Source organism: Chiloscyllium plagiosum, unplaced genomic scaffold (genome assembly GCF_037043375.1).
Source record: "Chiloscyllium plagiosum isolate Xiang-an unplaced genomic scaffold, Cpla_swu_hap1 HiC_scaffold_28, whole genome shotgun sequence".
Taxonomy (NCBI): Eukaryota; Metazoa; Chordata; class Chondrichthyes; order Orectolobiformes; family Hemiscylliidae; genus Chiloscyllium; species Chiloscyllium plagiosum.
The window spans coordinates 25246647-25260510 of record NW_028270166.1 but is presented as its reverse complement, the minus strand read 5'-3'; the positions used below and the strand labels follow the sequence as shown (position 1 = coordinate 25260510).

General features: G+C 41.0%; 1 protein-coding gene across 9 annotated transcripts in view; it reads left to right on the top strand.

Moving 5' to 3' along the window:
- Positions 1-13864, top strand: part of LOC122565310 (protein unc-13 homolog A) — a 431554-nt gene that overhangs the window by 204538 nt on the left and 213152 nt on the right. For all 9 annotated transcript variants that reach the window (XM_087976053.1, XM_087976052.1, XM_087976055.1 and 6 more), the window contains 3 exons: positions 803-1162; positions 3384-3477; positions 9823-9878. In XM_087976053.1, the coding sequence (XP_087832179.1) occupies positions 803-1162; positions 3384-3477; positions 9823-9878 (510 nt within the window). The remainder of the gene's footprint in view (positions 1-802; positions 1163-3383; positions 3478-9822; positions 9879-13864) is intronic.

The window sequence follows — 13864 nt, the reverse complement described above, 5'->3', positions numbered from 1 at the left end:
ATAAATCTTATAAAACTATACTTCATTATCATGGTAGGGATAGGAAAGGTGTTTTAATGAGCATGAAATTGCACAGATTTTTAATCTAGAATACCTGGGTTGTGTATGCTATGATTGATAGAACTCAAGTGTTAAAATCAGATATTTTCACTTTGACTTTTTTTTATTGTTGTGAATGTTCAGACATATCGTAAATTTTAGTGGTTGTTAATGCATATGGTGAGCAGAAGAGGAAATTTCCTCCACCATCTTTACGAGAGTCGGTAAAATATAAGAGCCATTAGTTTTCTCATGTGGTCCCTTACCTTCATAAAATATCAGGTGATTTGTTCCAGAGTTTTCATGATACTTAAGGATTTGATAGTCCAGCTGAGGTGCTTTGTTTCCCATACCCTTATGTTCCCTGTGTTCCCAGAATTACTTAGTGGTGCTGCAGAAAGGTTAAGTCTGTGAACATGTACATGTTGTGATTTGTTAACATGAGATAGTTGCACTAGTCAGTGTCAGGTATAGCAGTGTTATCAGATTGTCTAAGTCTTCATGTCTGCCCCTCAGTTCAAGCAGCCAATGATGATTGCATTCAACCAAGAGCAGAAGAGATTATTTTTAAAAACTAGTTATGTCCTTTAATGTATTATTGGTTATATCCCTAATCTGTTCCTCATATACTTTAACCTTGTTACTTTGATTTGTGTAGAGCAAATACTCAATTAGAATTTATGTTTTAAAAATGCACTCTTGTATCATACCAAATTAGTTTGCCATCTAAAATTGACAGTTTAAATATTGTAATTTTTTGCAGTCCGACAGGTAGCAGCAGATATGCTTCATCGGCTGAATTGAGCCAGGGCAGCTCCCAGCTCAGTGAGGATTTTGATCCAGATAATGAGAGCCTGCAATGCTCAGACATTGATGATGAACGAGATGGGGACTCTTACCACTCCTGCCACAGCTCAGTGAGCTGTCAGAAAGAATCTTTGGACTGGGACAAAGAAGATAATGAACCTCTGGAGATTTATAGTGAACCTGATGAGTTCCAGAAGGAGGAGGAGGAAATTTATGAGGAGAAACCTAAAGAGGAGGAAGCAGTTTCTGTACCAGTTGAAATCCCACCTGAAACTGAGATAACTTCAGAGCAGGTTGAAGAAAAACAACTAGAAACGTAAGAATTCTATGAAGTTCTGCGTGTTTTATATACTTTTTAAATAGTTAGCTATTGGGGAATGATGTCTCAAAATGACATCCAAACAAAACCTCATTATATCAATTTTTTAAGCCAGCTGCATATCAAGACTAAAATGTAGGCCATCTCTGACATTTTGAAAGATGTTGTCTTTTAGTCAGTCTTTTTCTCTATCCCAATTTTCACATCTGACCTCCTTTACAACAAAATGTCAAATTCATTTTCAAATAGTGTATCCTAGTGAGATTCAAAGCAAATTAGCAGTCAAGTAGACCTGATTTTTAAGAAACAAATTTGGAATATTTTTTTCCTACAACTTCATGTTTTACATTGTATTCTGGAATTATAATCTTTAATATTGAATTTGTCTGCAGTCTCTCTCTCTCCTTCTGATATTTTTTTCACTTCTTTGAACCATTCCTTTTTTCTTGCATTTTCTTCACTTTGCTAGTTCTTTCCCTACCTTGAAAGGTATACTCAAATGATGAAGGTGCAGCCTGAATGTGATTAGATTGAAGTGGAATAAAAGGTTGCTTATCAAAGGAAGTATGGTACAGAAAATTAACTTGGTTTCCTGTATGTTTTTGGAAAGGATACCTGTAGGAAGACCAGCGGCACAATTATCCTATCAATGCAGATGGTGGGGAAGGTGGTAAGAAGGGCAACTAATTGGGTCAGTCGGCATTGGAGAGACAGTTGCCGACACTTATCAATTAAGTGCTGGATGAGATGATCCATGGGCAATCATCTCAATTTTCCACAAATTAAAAGGCTGTTTAAGGATATCAAATCCTCACTGGCCCAAATACTTGCCTTCCTACCAGTTGTGGCTAGTTTACCAATGAGGGAAAACCAGGGCAACTTGCCTGCTGGGCTGGGATGAGGGTTAGAAAGAGAGTTGGTCTCCTTTCTGTCTGAATCAAGGCAGGGACAGTGCCTGTAATATCCTTACTGCCATCTCATTGCAACCTGCAATTCCCAAAATAAAAGCACTTCTCACTGGACTTTGGAGTGTAGGTTCATAGTTCCTTGAAAGTAGAGTCACAGGTAGACAGGATAGTGAAAAAGATGTTTGGTATGCTTGCCTCTATTGGTCAGTGCATTGGTATAGGAGTTGGAAGGTCATGTTGAGGCTCGTTTTATAGAAAACATGTTGTGAAACTTGAAAGAGTTCAGAAAAAAATTAAAAGCATATAGACGAGGTTGGGGGGTTTGAGCTGTAGGGAGAGACTGAATAGGCTGGGCTATTTTTCCTGAAGTGTTGGAGGCTGAGGGGTGACCCTATAGAGGTTAATTAAAACATAAGGGGCACGGATAGGATGAATAGCCAAGGTCTTTTCCTCATGGTAGTGGAGCCCAAACTGGTTTAAGGTGAGAGGGGAAAAATTTAAAAGGAACCTAAGGGGCAACCTTTTCACACTGAGAGTGGTGCACGTGTGGGATGAGCTGCCAGAGGAAGTGGTGGAGGCTGGTACAATTATAGCATTTAAAAGGCATCTGGATGGGTATATGAATAGGGAGGGTTTAGAGGGATATGGACCATATGTTGGCAAATGGGACTAGATTAATTTTAGATTATCTGGTCAGCATGGATGCGTTGGACCAAAGTGTGTTTTCATGCTGTATAACTCTATGACTTTATTTGAACTCTTTAAGCTTAGACCTCCAGCAATGATCTTCCGAAGCTGTTGACTTCGGTTTGGCAGCGTCTCATAGGACTTCAATATAGAGTTGCATGTTTCACATTACCTTTAAGCTGTTAAGTGTCTGATTTATGCTTGATCTGGTGAATATTCTTGCTCATCGGGACAGTTAGTCAGTTGCTACTGAAGACATCAGACCCCTCACTTGTTGCAAGGTGCACAGAATCTTGTCCTAGGTGGGAAAATGATCAGACTCCAAGATTGAGAATTTAGCAATATTCAGATGTGAACTGAGATACTATGGACTGAGTTATTAGTGCTTGTTGAAAACTTTGCTTGCAAAAGTCAGTACATTAAAGAAAGAGAGACTTAGAATGGACGGTAGAAAATTAGAATGGACAGAAGAAAATTGTGGAACAAAATGTGGAGAGATGCCTCTAACAATAAAAAAAAAAATCACAATATGTTTGTCTTGCCTAGTCTTAAATTTGTGAGAAATTTTATTCCGTGGAAGAGTTATTTTAATTGTTTTTTCCAAACAGTTATAACCTTCTCAGTTTCAGAAATGAAGAGGAAGAACATTCTACCATATCGAGGGCCAAAGCCAACTGGATCCGAGCTTTTAATAAAGTTCGTATGCAGATTCAAGAAGTAAGTCTGCTTTCCTTTTCATTGCGAGTGAGACAACCCTTACATTTCTTTTTCAACATTTGAAAAATTACTTCACTGAAAAAATAACAGCAGACAATTTCTAATATGTTTTGATTACCTGTACAAGAAGGATGGATTGCACCTGAATTAGAAGGGGACTAACATACTGGCAGGGAGATTTGCCAGAGTTGCTCAGGAGGATTTAAACTAGTATTTGGGGGAGGGGGGACCCAGGGAGATAGTGAGGATAAAGATCAATGGTACATTTGAGAAAAGAAGTGAGTCAGGCAGACATTGAAAAAGCAGAGAATAAATTAAACTGCATTTATTTCAATGCAAGAGGCCTAATAGGGAAGCTGAAAATGTGTTGCTGGAAAAGCGCAGCAGGTCAGGCAGCATCCAAGGAACAGGAGAATCGATGTTTCGGGCATAAGCCCTTCTTCAGGAATGAGGAAAGTGTGTCCAGCAGGCTAAGATAAAAGGTAGGGAGGAGGGACTTGGGGGAGGGGCATTGGAAATGCGATAGATGGAAGGAGGTCAAGGTGAGGGTGATAGGCCAGAATGGGGTGGGGCGGAGAGGTCAGGAAGAAGATTGCAGGTTAGGAAGGCGGTGCTGAGTTTGATGAATTTGACTGAGGCAAGGTGGGGGGAGGGGAAATGAGGAAACTGGTGGAATCCGAGTTCATCCCTTGTGGTTGGAGGGTTCCTAGGCGGAAGATGAGGTGCTCTTCCTCCAACCGTCGTGTTGCTATGGTCTGGCGATGGAGGAGTCCAAGGTCCTGCATGGCTATGGTCTGGCGATGGAGGAGTCCAAGCTATGGTCTGGCGATGGAGGAGTCCAAGCTATGGTCTGGCGATGGAGGAGTCCAATGCATCACCAGACCATAGCCATGCAGGTCCTTGGACTCCTCCATCGCCAGACCATAGCCATGCAGGTTCTTGGACTCCTCCATCGCCAGACCATAGCAACACAACGGTTGGAGGAAGAGCACCTCATCTTCCGCCTAGGAAGCCTCCAACCACAAGAGATGAACTCAGATTTCTCCAGTTTCCTCATTTCCCCTCCCCCCACCTTGTCTCAGTCAAATCCCTTGAACTCAGCACCGCCTTCCTAACCTGCAATCTTCTTCCTGACCTCTCCGCCCCCACCCCACTCCGGCCTATCACCCTCACCTTAACCTCCTTCCACCTATCGCATTTCCAATGCCCCTCCCCCAAGTCCGTCCTCCCTACCTTTTATCTTAGCCTGCTTTCCTCATTCCTGAAGAAGGACTTATGCCCGAAACATCGATTCTCCTGTTCCTTGGATGCTGCCTGACCTGCTGCGTTTTTCCAGCAACACATTTTCAGCTCTGATCGCCAGCATCTGCAGTCCTCACTTTCTCCTCGCCTAATAGGGAAGGCCTATGAACTCAGGACATGGTTAGGAACATGGGACTGGGATATCATAGCAATTATAGAAATGTGGCTCAGGGATGGACAGGACTGGCAACTTAATGTTCCAGAACACAAATGCTATAGGAAGGACAGAAAGGGAGGCAAGAGAGGAGGGGGAGTGGCGTTTTTGATAAGAGATAGTATTACAGATGTTATGAAGGAGGATATTCCCAGAAAGACATCCAAGGAGGTTATTTGGGTGGAATTGAGAAATAAGGGATAATCACCTTATTGAAATTGTATTATAGACCCCCTAATAGTCAGCAGGAAAGTGAGAAACAAATTTGTAAGGAAATTTCAGTTATCTGTCAGAATAGGGTGGTTATGGTCAGGGATTTAAGTTTCCAAACATTGACTGGGAATGCCATAGTGTTGGGGTTTAGATAGAGAGGAATTTAAGTGTGAACAATAAAGTTTTCTAATTCAGTGTGTGGATGTACCTACTAGAGAAGGTGCAAAACTTGACCTACTCTTGGGAAATAAGGCAGGGCAGGTGACTGAGGTGTCAGTGGGGGAACACTTTGGGGCCGGTGACCATAATTGCTATAATTTTAAAATAGTGATGGAAAAGGATAGACCAGATCTAAAAGTTGTAGTCCTAAATTGGAGGAAGGCTAATTTTGATGGTATTAGGCAAGAACTTTCAAAAGCTGACTGGGGGCAGATGTTCGCAGCTAAAGGAACAGCTAGAAAACAGGAAGCCTTCAAAAATGAGATAATGAGAGTGCAGAGACAGTGTATTCCTGTTAGGGTGAAAGGAAAGGCTGGTAGGTGTAGGGAATGCTGGATGACGAGAGAAATTGAAGGTTTGGTTAAGAAAAAGGAAGCATATGTCAGGTATGGACAAGATAGATCAAGAGAATCCTGAGAAGAGTATAAAGTCAGTAGGAGTATACTTAAGAAGGAAATTAGGAGGGCAAAAAGGGGACATGAGATAGCTTTGGCAAGTAGAATTAAGGAGAATCCAAAGGGTTTTTACAAATACATTAAGGACAAAAGGGTAACTAGGGAGAGACTAGGGGCCCTCAAAGATCAGCAAGATGGCCTTTGTGTGGAGCTGCAGGATATGGGGAGATACTATACGAGTATTTTGCATCAGTGTTTACTGTGGAGAAGGTCATGGAAGATATAGAATGCAAAATTGATGGTGACATCTTGAAAACTGTCCATAATTCAGAGGAGGTGGTGCTGGATGTCTTGAAATGCATAACAGTGGATAAATCTTCAGGACCTGATCAGGTATGCTCCAGAACTCTTTGGAAAGGTAGGAAAGTGATTCCTGGGCCCCCTGCTGAGATACTTGTATCATCGATCGTCACAGGTGAGGTGCTGGAAGAATGAACGTTGGCTAACGTGGTGCCACTGTTTAAGAAAGGTGATAAGCACAAGCCAGGGAACTATAGATTGGTGAGCCTGATGTCGATGGTAGGCAAGTTATTCGATGGAATCCTGAGAGACAGGAGGTACATGAATTTGGAAAGGCAAGGATTGATTAGGGATAGTCAGCATGGCTTTGTGTGTGGAAAATCATGTCTCATAAACTTGATTGAGTTTTTTGAAGGAACAAAGAGGATTGATGAGGGCAGAGCGGTAGACGTAATCTTTATGGAATTCAGTAAGGCTTTCAGCAAGATTCCTCATGGAAGACTGTTAGTAAGGTTAGATCTCATGGAATACAGGGAGAACTAGCCATTTGGATATGGAACTGGCTCGAAGGTAGAAGACAGAGGGTGGTGGTGGAGGGTTGTTTCAGACTGGAGGCCTGTGACTAGTGCAGTGCCACAAGGATCGATGCTGAGTCCACTACTTTTTGTCATTTATATAAATGATCTGGATGTGAGCATAAGAGGTATAGTTAGTAAGTTTGCAGATGATGCTAAAATTGAGGTGTAGTGGGTAGCAAAGAAGGTTACCTCAGATTACAATGGGATCTTGATCAGGTGGGCCAATGCGCTGTGGAGTGGCAGATGGAGTTTAATTTAGATAAATGTGAGATGCTACATTTTGGGAAAGCAAATCTTAGCAGGACTTATACACTTAATGGTAAGGTTCTGGGAATTTTAGATTAGATTACATTACAGTGTGGAAACAGGCCCTTCAGCCCAACAAGTCCACACCGACCCGCTGAAGCGCAACCCACCCATACCCCTACATTTACCCCTTACCTATCACTACGGGCAATTTAGCATTGCCAATTCACCTGAACTGCACCTCTTTGTGACGGTGGGAGGAAACCGGAGCACCCGGAGGAAACCCACGCAGACACGGGGAGAACGTGCAAACTCCACACAGTCAGTCGCCTGAGGCGGGATTTGAACCCGGGTCTCTGGTGCTGTGAGGCAGCAGTGCTAACCACTATGCCACCGTGCCGCCCACACGGGGAGTTTTACTGAACAAAAAGACCTTGGAGTTCAGGTTCATAGCTCCTTGAAAGTGGAGTCGCAGGTAGACAGGATAATGAAGAAAGCGTTTGGTATGCTTTCTTTTATTGGTCAGAGTATTGAGTACAGGAGTTGGGAGGTCATGTTGCAGCTGTACAGGACATTGGTTAGACCACTTTTGGAATACTCTGTGCAATTCTGGTCTCCTTCCTATCAGAAAGATGTTGTGAAACTTAAAAGGGTTCAGAAAAGATTTACAAGGATGTTGCCAGGGTTGGAGGAATTGAGCTACAGGGAGAGATTGAATTAGCTAAGGCTGTTTTCCCTGGAGCATCAGAGGCTGAGGGATGACTGTATAGAGGTTTATGAAATCATGAGGGGCATGGATAGGATAAATAGACAAAGTCTTTTCCGTGGGGTGGGGGAGTCCAAAACTAGAGGGTTTAACGTGAGAGGAGAAAGATATAAAAGGGACCTAATGTTTTCACGCAGATAGTAGTGCGTGTATGGAATGAACTTGTGGAGGCTGGTACAATTACAACATTTAAAAGACATCTGGATGGGTATATGAATAGAAAGAGTTTAGAGGGATATGAGCCAGATGCTGGCAAGTGGGACTAGGTTGGGATGTCTGGTCGGCATGAATGAGTTGGACCGAAGGGTTTGTTTCCATGCTATACATCTCTATGATTCTGACTCTACTGATGGGATATTTATGTTTGCCGAATGAAGCATTTAAAAATATGTACGTCTAACAAGAACAAATTTGTTGATTAACTTAAAATGGAAAAGGTGGCAAAACAAATAGATTACTTGTAGCAAAATTAAATGGCGTTGTTATGATAGATTATTTTACAAAACATTCTTGGGAGTCTTGAGGTACAGGTCAACGAACATTGATTGAGCCAATTTTGGGAGATTCCATCTGAGAAAAGGTTCTGAGGCAGCACTGTAACTCGATGAGAATATCTTGTAGAGGTTTATAAAATTGTGAGGGTCAACGATAGGGTAAATAGATATAGTCTTTTCCCTGGGGTGGGAGAGTCCAGAACTAGAAGGTGTAGATGTAAGGGGCGAGGGAAAGATCTGGGAGGACCTAAAGGGGCAACCTTTTTCACATGGAGGGTAGTGCGTGTGTGAAGTGGGCTGCCAGAGGGAGCGGTGGAGGTTGGTGCAGATACGGTGTTTGAAGGACATCTGGATGGGGATATGAATGGGAGGGGTTTGGGGGGATAATGTGGGCTAGGTGCTAGCAATTGGGACTAGATTGGTTTTGGATATCTGGATTGGCACAGATGAGTTGCACCAAAGGGTCTGTTTCTGTGCTGTACATCTCTATGATCTATGCTCTACCAAATGTTGATAATCCACAACATGGAGTGTTCTTTCTAAGATGAATTACTTTGGAGAAATAAATATATTTTGGTGGAGAGGGAATGTTCATGAAGAGTTATTTTTGAATGCCTCTTACTGCTAATCTAAGAAAGGCATTCTCAGACTGAGAATTTGTTTCCAAACCATTATCATTTTGGATGTACTTTTTGAAGATTAGAGGAAATGGTAGACTTCAGAGAATCAGACTCTTGCCAATTAATTGGAAATGGGCTGGAACAGTTCAGTAATGTGCATAATACGAGGGAAAAACACTCTACAATATGCAACTTTTGGCTCCGCCAGCTCACCTGGCAACCAGCCTGATTGACTGACTGTCCAGTCTGGTTGGTTGCATATCTTAGTTTTCAAAATGGAGAAAATTAGAGTTAGAGTAACATGCAACTACTCTTAATCAATTTTACTGCTAGCTATTGCTAGCCCTTGATAAGTTTTCTTTGATGCAGAAAAATATTTATTGTATATAATTAGTTAATGGAGCTTGTTGAATTGCCAGTTTGAATCATGTAATTCATACAAAGTTAATAGACATTTAGCAAGGTTTCCTTCCTCATCCCCAATACGAGATGGTCAATAAGTAGAATTGACTGAGAGAAAGTAATCTATCTGCAGCCAACCAAAATTACTCGAGGAAGCTTAATTAATACCTGTTGAAAATTGGAATGGAGGGTTTAGCAAAATTTTCAGGCATTGTTTGTCTTTTTGGAATGAATGGTATAGGATATCCATGTTGTGGTAGAAAGAGAAGGTAATGCTAAGGTAATGACTTTGGTTGGAATTTGCTGATTAACCAAACAGCTTCTTCTCATCGTGGGTATTTACTCCCATGTATAAAATGAAGCAGTATATTCTAGGTGTTATGAGAAGTAAAAATGACTTACTGTTGCTGCCTAACTTTTCTAAATAAACTTTTTCTAATTTTCACATTATTATGTGATTTATTTTTGTTTTGGTTTATCATACAGACAGCAAAACTCTATTAAAATACTTCAGACAGTATTTATCAAAGCACATTGGGAAATATATTGGGAGTAAAGCAGGTGATAAAATCAGCTGTACAATGAAATATTGAGCTTTCATACTAAAGAATATGAAATATGTTGCATTTTTGCAAATAAATTTGTTTTTATCACAGGCACAACTTGGGGAAGGGGTTGGTGATCTTCCCAAGCCGCTTTGGTTTAAAGGAGGGTAAGTAAAATTTCATCAATTAGCACGTTGCAGAAACTCCACTATAAATAGATTGAATACATTAATATTAAAATGCTTTGTAATTTGAATTTCTGTATCATGAAATGTACTTGAGTGGTGGACATTTTCGTAATTCATGTAATTTGCTGAAGTCTAAGCCAGAAAGAGAATGTTTGGTTCACAGGTTGCAGATATCTAAAGTGTCTTTCAGCTTTATAATATAATGTTCCATTTCAGAGGTGTACCACGAATACTTATTTGTTAATACTACTATGAGAATCACAAAACTTACATAATTTGAGAGATAACATTTAAGTTAGATTGACTTTCAGTTTCTTGTGGCTTTTGGGAAGCAATTTTAAAGTTGTAAATTTTAGTAGCTTTTCAATTTGTCACCCCTTAGAATGGAGATTATGGATCCAGGCACCCATGATAGAATCTATCCAAATTTATTTTCCATTAACATCATTGAGAATGAAAATTAGGCAGCTTCTATACTGGAGAGTAGTATGCAAAAACAGTTCACATCTGGGAAGCAAGACAAAGTTCTATCCAAGTTTGATTTTTGGCATGGGGAATTTTGTTTTTGAGATATTGCTATTGCAGAAATACAGACAAACTGAATAACGGGAGATAACTTAAATCATCGTATTGAGAATGACTTAATTATTTTCAAGGTGGGAATCATTGAGTGAGGGCAAAGCAGTTTCTAAATTGATTCTTTAGTCTGTACTCTTGTAACCTAATTAGGATGTTTTTGCAGTTTGTAACATAACTAGCCTATTTGGAGTTGGGAGAGCATTTAAATACATGGTCTATATTTTTATACTTTTTGAAATATTAGAATTCACCAATTTCTTTCCAGAGGTATATGCATCAGTCAGACTCTCAATTTCTGCTTGCCCAGTTTAATAATATGATTCAATGGAACTGACCAGTCAGGGCATAACAGCATTGCTTTGTAATGTTCCCATTTCTCAAGAAATTAATGAGCTGCTTTTCACCAAGTCACAGGGTAACAAGGAATTTGAATGCACAGGCAATGATTGGTTCAAACATTTACGAACGTTACCCTGTTAATAGATTTATTTATAATGGCTGATTAGAAATCATTTTAGGAAAGATCAGCTTGGGACAAGGCAGTCTTGGTGTGGATGAGTACAAGTCTAATATTGGATTAAAGTTCAAAAAAATTGAAGAATGCAGAGTTGGCCACCAAAGTATTATAAAAATGGATCTGATGTGCTAAGTCCTTATGGAATAAAGTATTTTTTTCTTTGACTCCACTGTGACAGCAACTTGTAATTTTCACAGCAAAATGATTCAATGGTATTAGTTTGTGGAGCTGCATAATGAAGGCCTGGCAATTTTAAAAATAAATGATATTGACCTAAATGAACATGCCAACTGTGGAAGACTTACCCCCTTATGAAATTGGGAGCATCACATGGGCCACAATCATGTCAACCTCTCCCAATTTGAATGATCACTTACCATGTACAGGTTATACTTTGGCATGATGAGAGCATAAATTGTATATTTTTTACTTTGAAAGGCATTGGTGAATTGACAAAGTTTCTAATAGTTTCTTTAATGTATTTTGTATTCTATAGATTATAATATGGAAAGCCATATACTGCTAAGATTAGAGCAATCTCTAGACCATTCAGTGTCACTATATTTACTTCAGCATCCACCCAAGTATTATCTTACTAGGACTTAGAATTATTAAAGGGTTAGAAGGGAGAACCGGATATTACACAATACAGTAGTGAGAAGTAGATTAAAAATGAGAAAGTGATAGACGAATAGAGGTTACTAAGTAGTATGAAGAAAAAGGAGGATACCATTTCTTCACTGTGTTCAGTGATAGTAGGGATGGAGCTTGCTTTTAGATTAGATTCCTGACAGTATGGAAACAGGCCCTTTGGCCCAATAAGTCCACATTGACCCTCCAAAGGGTAATCCACCCAGACACATTTCCCTGTAACTAATGTGCCTAACACTATGGGCAATTTAGCATGGTTAATTCACCTGATCTGCACATCTTTGGATTGTACGAGGAGACCCACGCAGACGGTGAGAATGTGCAAACTCCACACAGACTGGTGCCTGAGGTGGGACTTGAACCCGGTTCCCTGGCGAGGTGAGGTAGCAGTGCTAACTACTGAGCCACCATGCCACCCCAGTATTTGGCTACCAGCTGTGGGAGATCTCCAGCAAAATGATGTCAACATGCAGAACTGCCAATGACATTGAAAAATCTCAGATATCAAAGAAGAAAGTAACAAAGTAGGCTCATTAGCCACCATTTCTGCCACCTCCAGCAGGATGCCACTGCAAGACATAAACCCCTCCCACTCCTGTCAGCCTTCCATGAGGACTGTTCCCTCTGGGACACCCTAGTCTACCCCTCCTTTGCTTCCAATTCCCTGCCACGGAACCTTCCCCTGCAACCATTTACTTCCTCCCTCTTCCATATACAAGAGCCCAAAAAATCTTCCAGTGCTTTACCTGCACTTCTCTCAATCCAGTCTACTGTATTCACTGCTCACAATGTGGTCTCCTCTACACTGGGGAGATGAAGCATAGACTCTGGGTGACTGTTTTGCAGAACACATATGTTCTGTCTGCAAAAAAGACCCTGAGCTTTCGGTTGCCTGCTACTTCAACACTCCACCTTGTTCCCTGGTCAATATCTTTGTCTGAGGCTTGCTGCAGTGCTCCAGTGGAAGCTAGAAGAACAGCATCTCATTTTCTGCTTGGGCCTACAGTCTTCTGAACTCGATATTGAATTCAACAATTTTCGGGCTTGAGGCACCTTCTTCTATGTCCTTACCCCAACTCACACACCATCAGGCATGGTTATCACATGGTCTGATATTACACACTGTTTCCTGAAGAAGGGCTAATGCCCGAAACGTCGATTTTCCTGTTCCCTAGATGCTGCCTGACCTGCTGCGCTTCTCCAGCAACACATTTCCATCTCTATTACACACTGTCCATTGTTAGCCACAAATAGTCCTCATTAGCAGCCATTCATTCTCCTAGGCTGACTATTGTCCACACCTTTGTCTGACCAACTGTTCTTCACTCTCTTTTGAGCACTATCCCCACCTATCCTTTACTCTCTCACCCTATCTGCTGCATAAATATTTTTTTCCAAGCTACTATCCATTCTGAAGAAGAGTCACTGGACCCGAAGCATTAACTTTGATTTCTCTCCACAGATGCTGCCAAACCTACTGAGATTTTCCAGCAATTTCTGTTTTTGTTTCTGAATTCCACCACCAATAGAGCTTTTAGTGTGTAATCCTTAATTTTTATAATTATACAGAAAGTAAAATAAAGATTAGGACATATGCAAATCAGTGAGGTAGAAACTAAAATACCAGAATGGTAAAGCAAGTTTATTTTAGAAATTTTGGAATCTTGAGCATAAATTGGATTTTTTTCCCACTTCTATTCACTCATGGCATGTGAACATCACTGGCTGGGCCAAGATTAATAACTCATCCTCAGTTATACTTGTGAAGATGGTGTTGAGCTGATTTGACATAAAGGAGAAAAAAATGAGGACTGCAGATGCTGGAGATCAGAGTTGTGAGTATGAGGTTGGATAGCACAGCAGGTGAGGCAGCATCTGAGGAGCAGGCGAAACAACGTTTTGGGCATAAGCCGTTCATCAGGAATGAAGCTTATGGACTGGAGGCTGAGGTTTTAAATGGGAGGGGGAGGGTGGGGTTGGGAGGAAAGTAGCTGAGAATGTGATAGGTAGATAAAGGTGGGGAGAAGATGATAGGTTGGAGGGGAAGGTGGAGCAGATAGATGGGAAAGGTGATGGACAGGTCAAGAGTGTGGTGCCAAGTTGGAGGCTTGGGACTGGGATAATGTGAGGGGAGGGGAAATGGGGAAACTGATGAAATCCATATTAATCCCATGTGGTTGCAGGGTCCCAAGGCGGAAGATGAGGTGTTCTTCCTCCA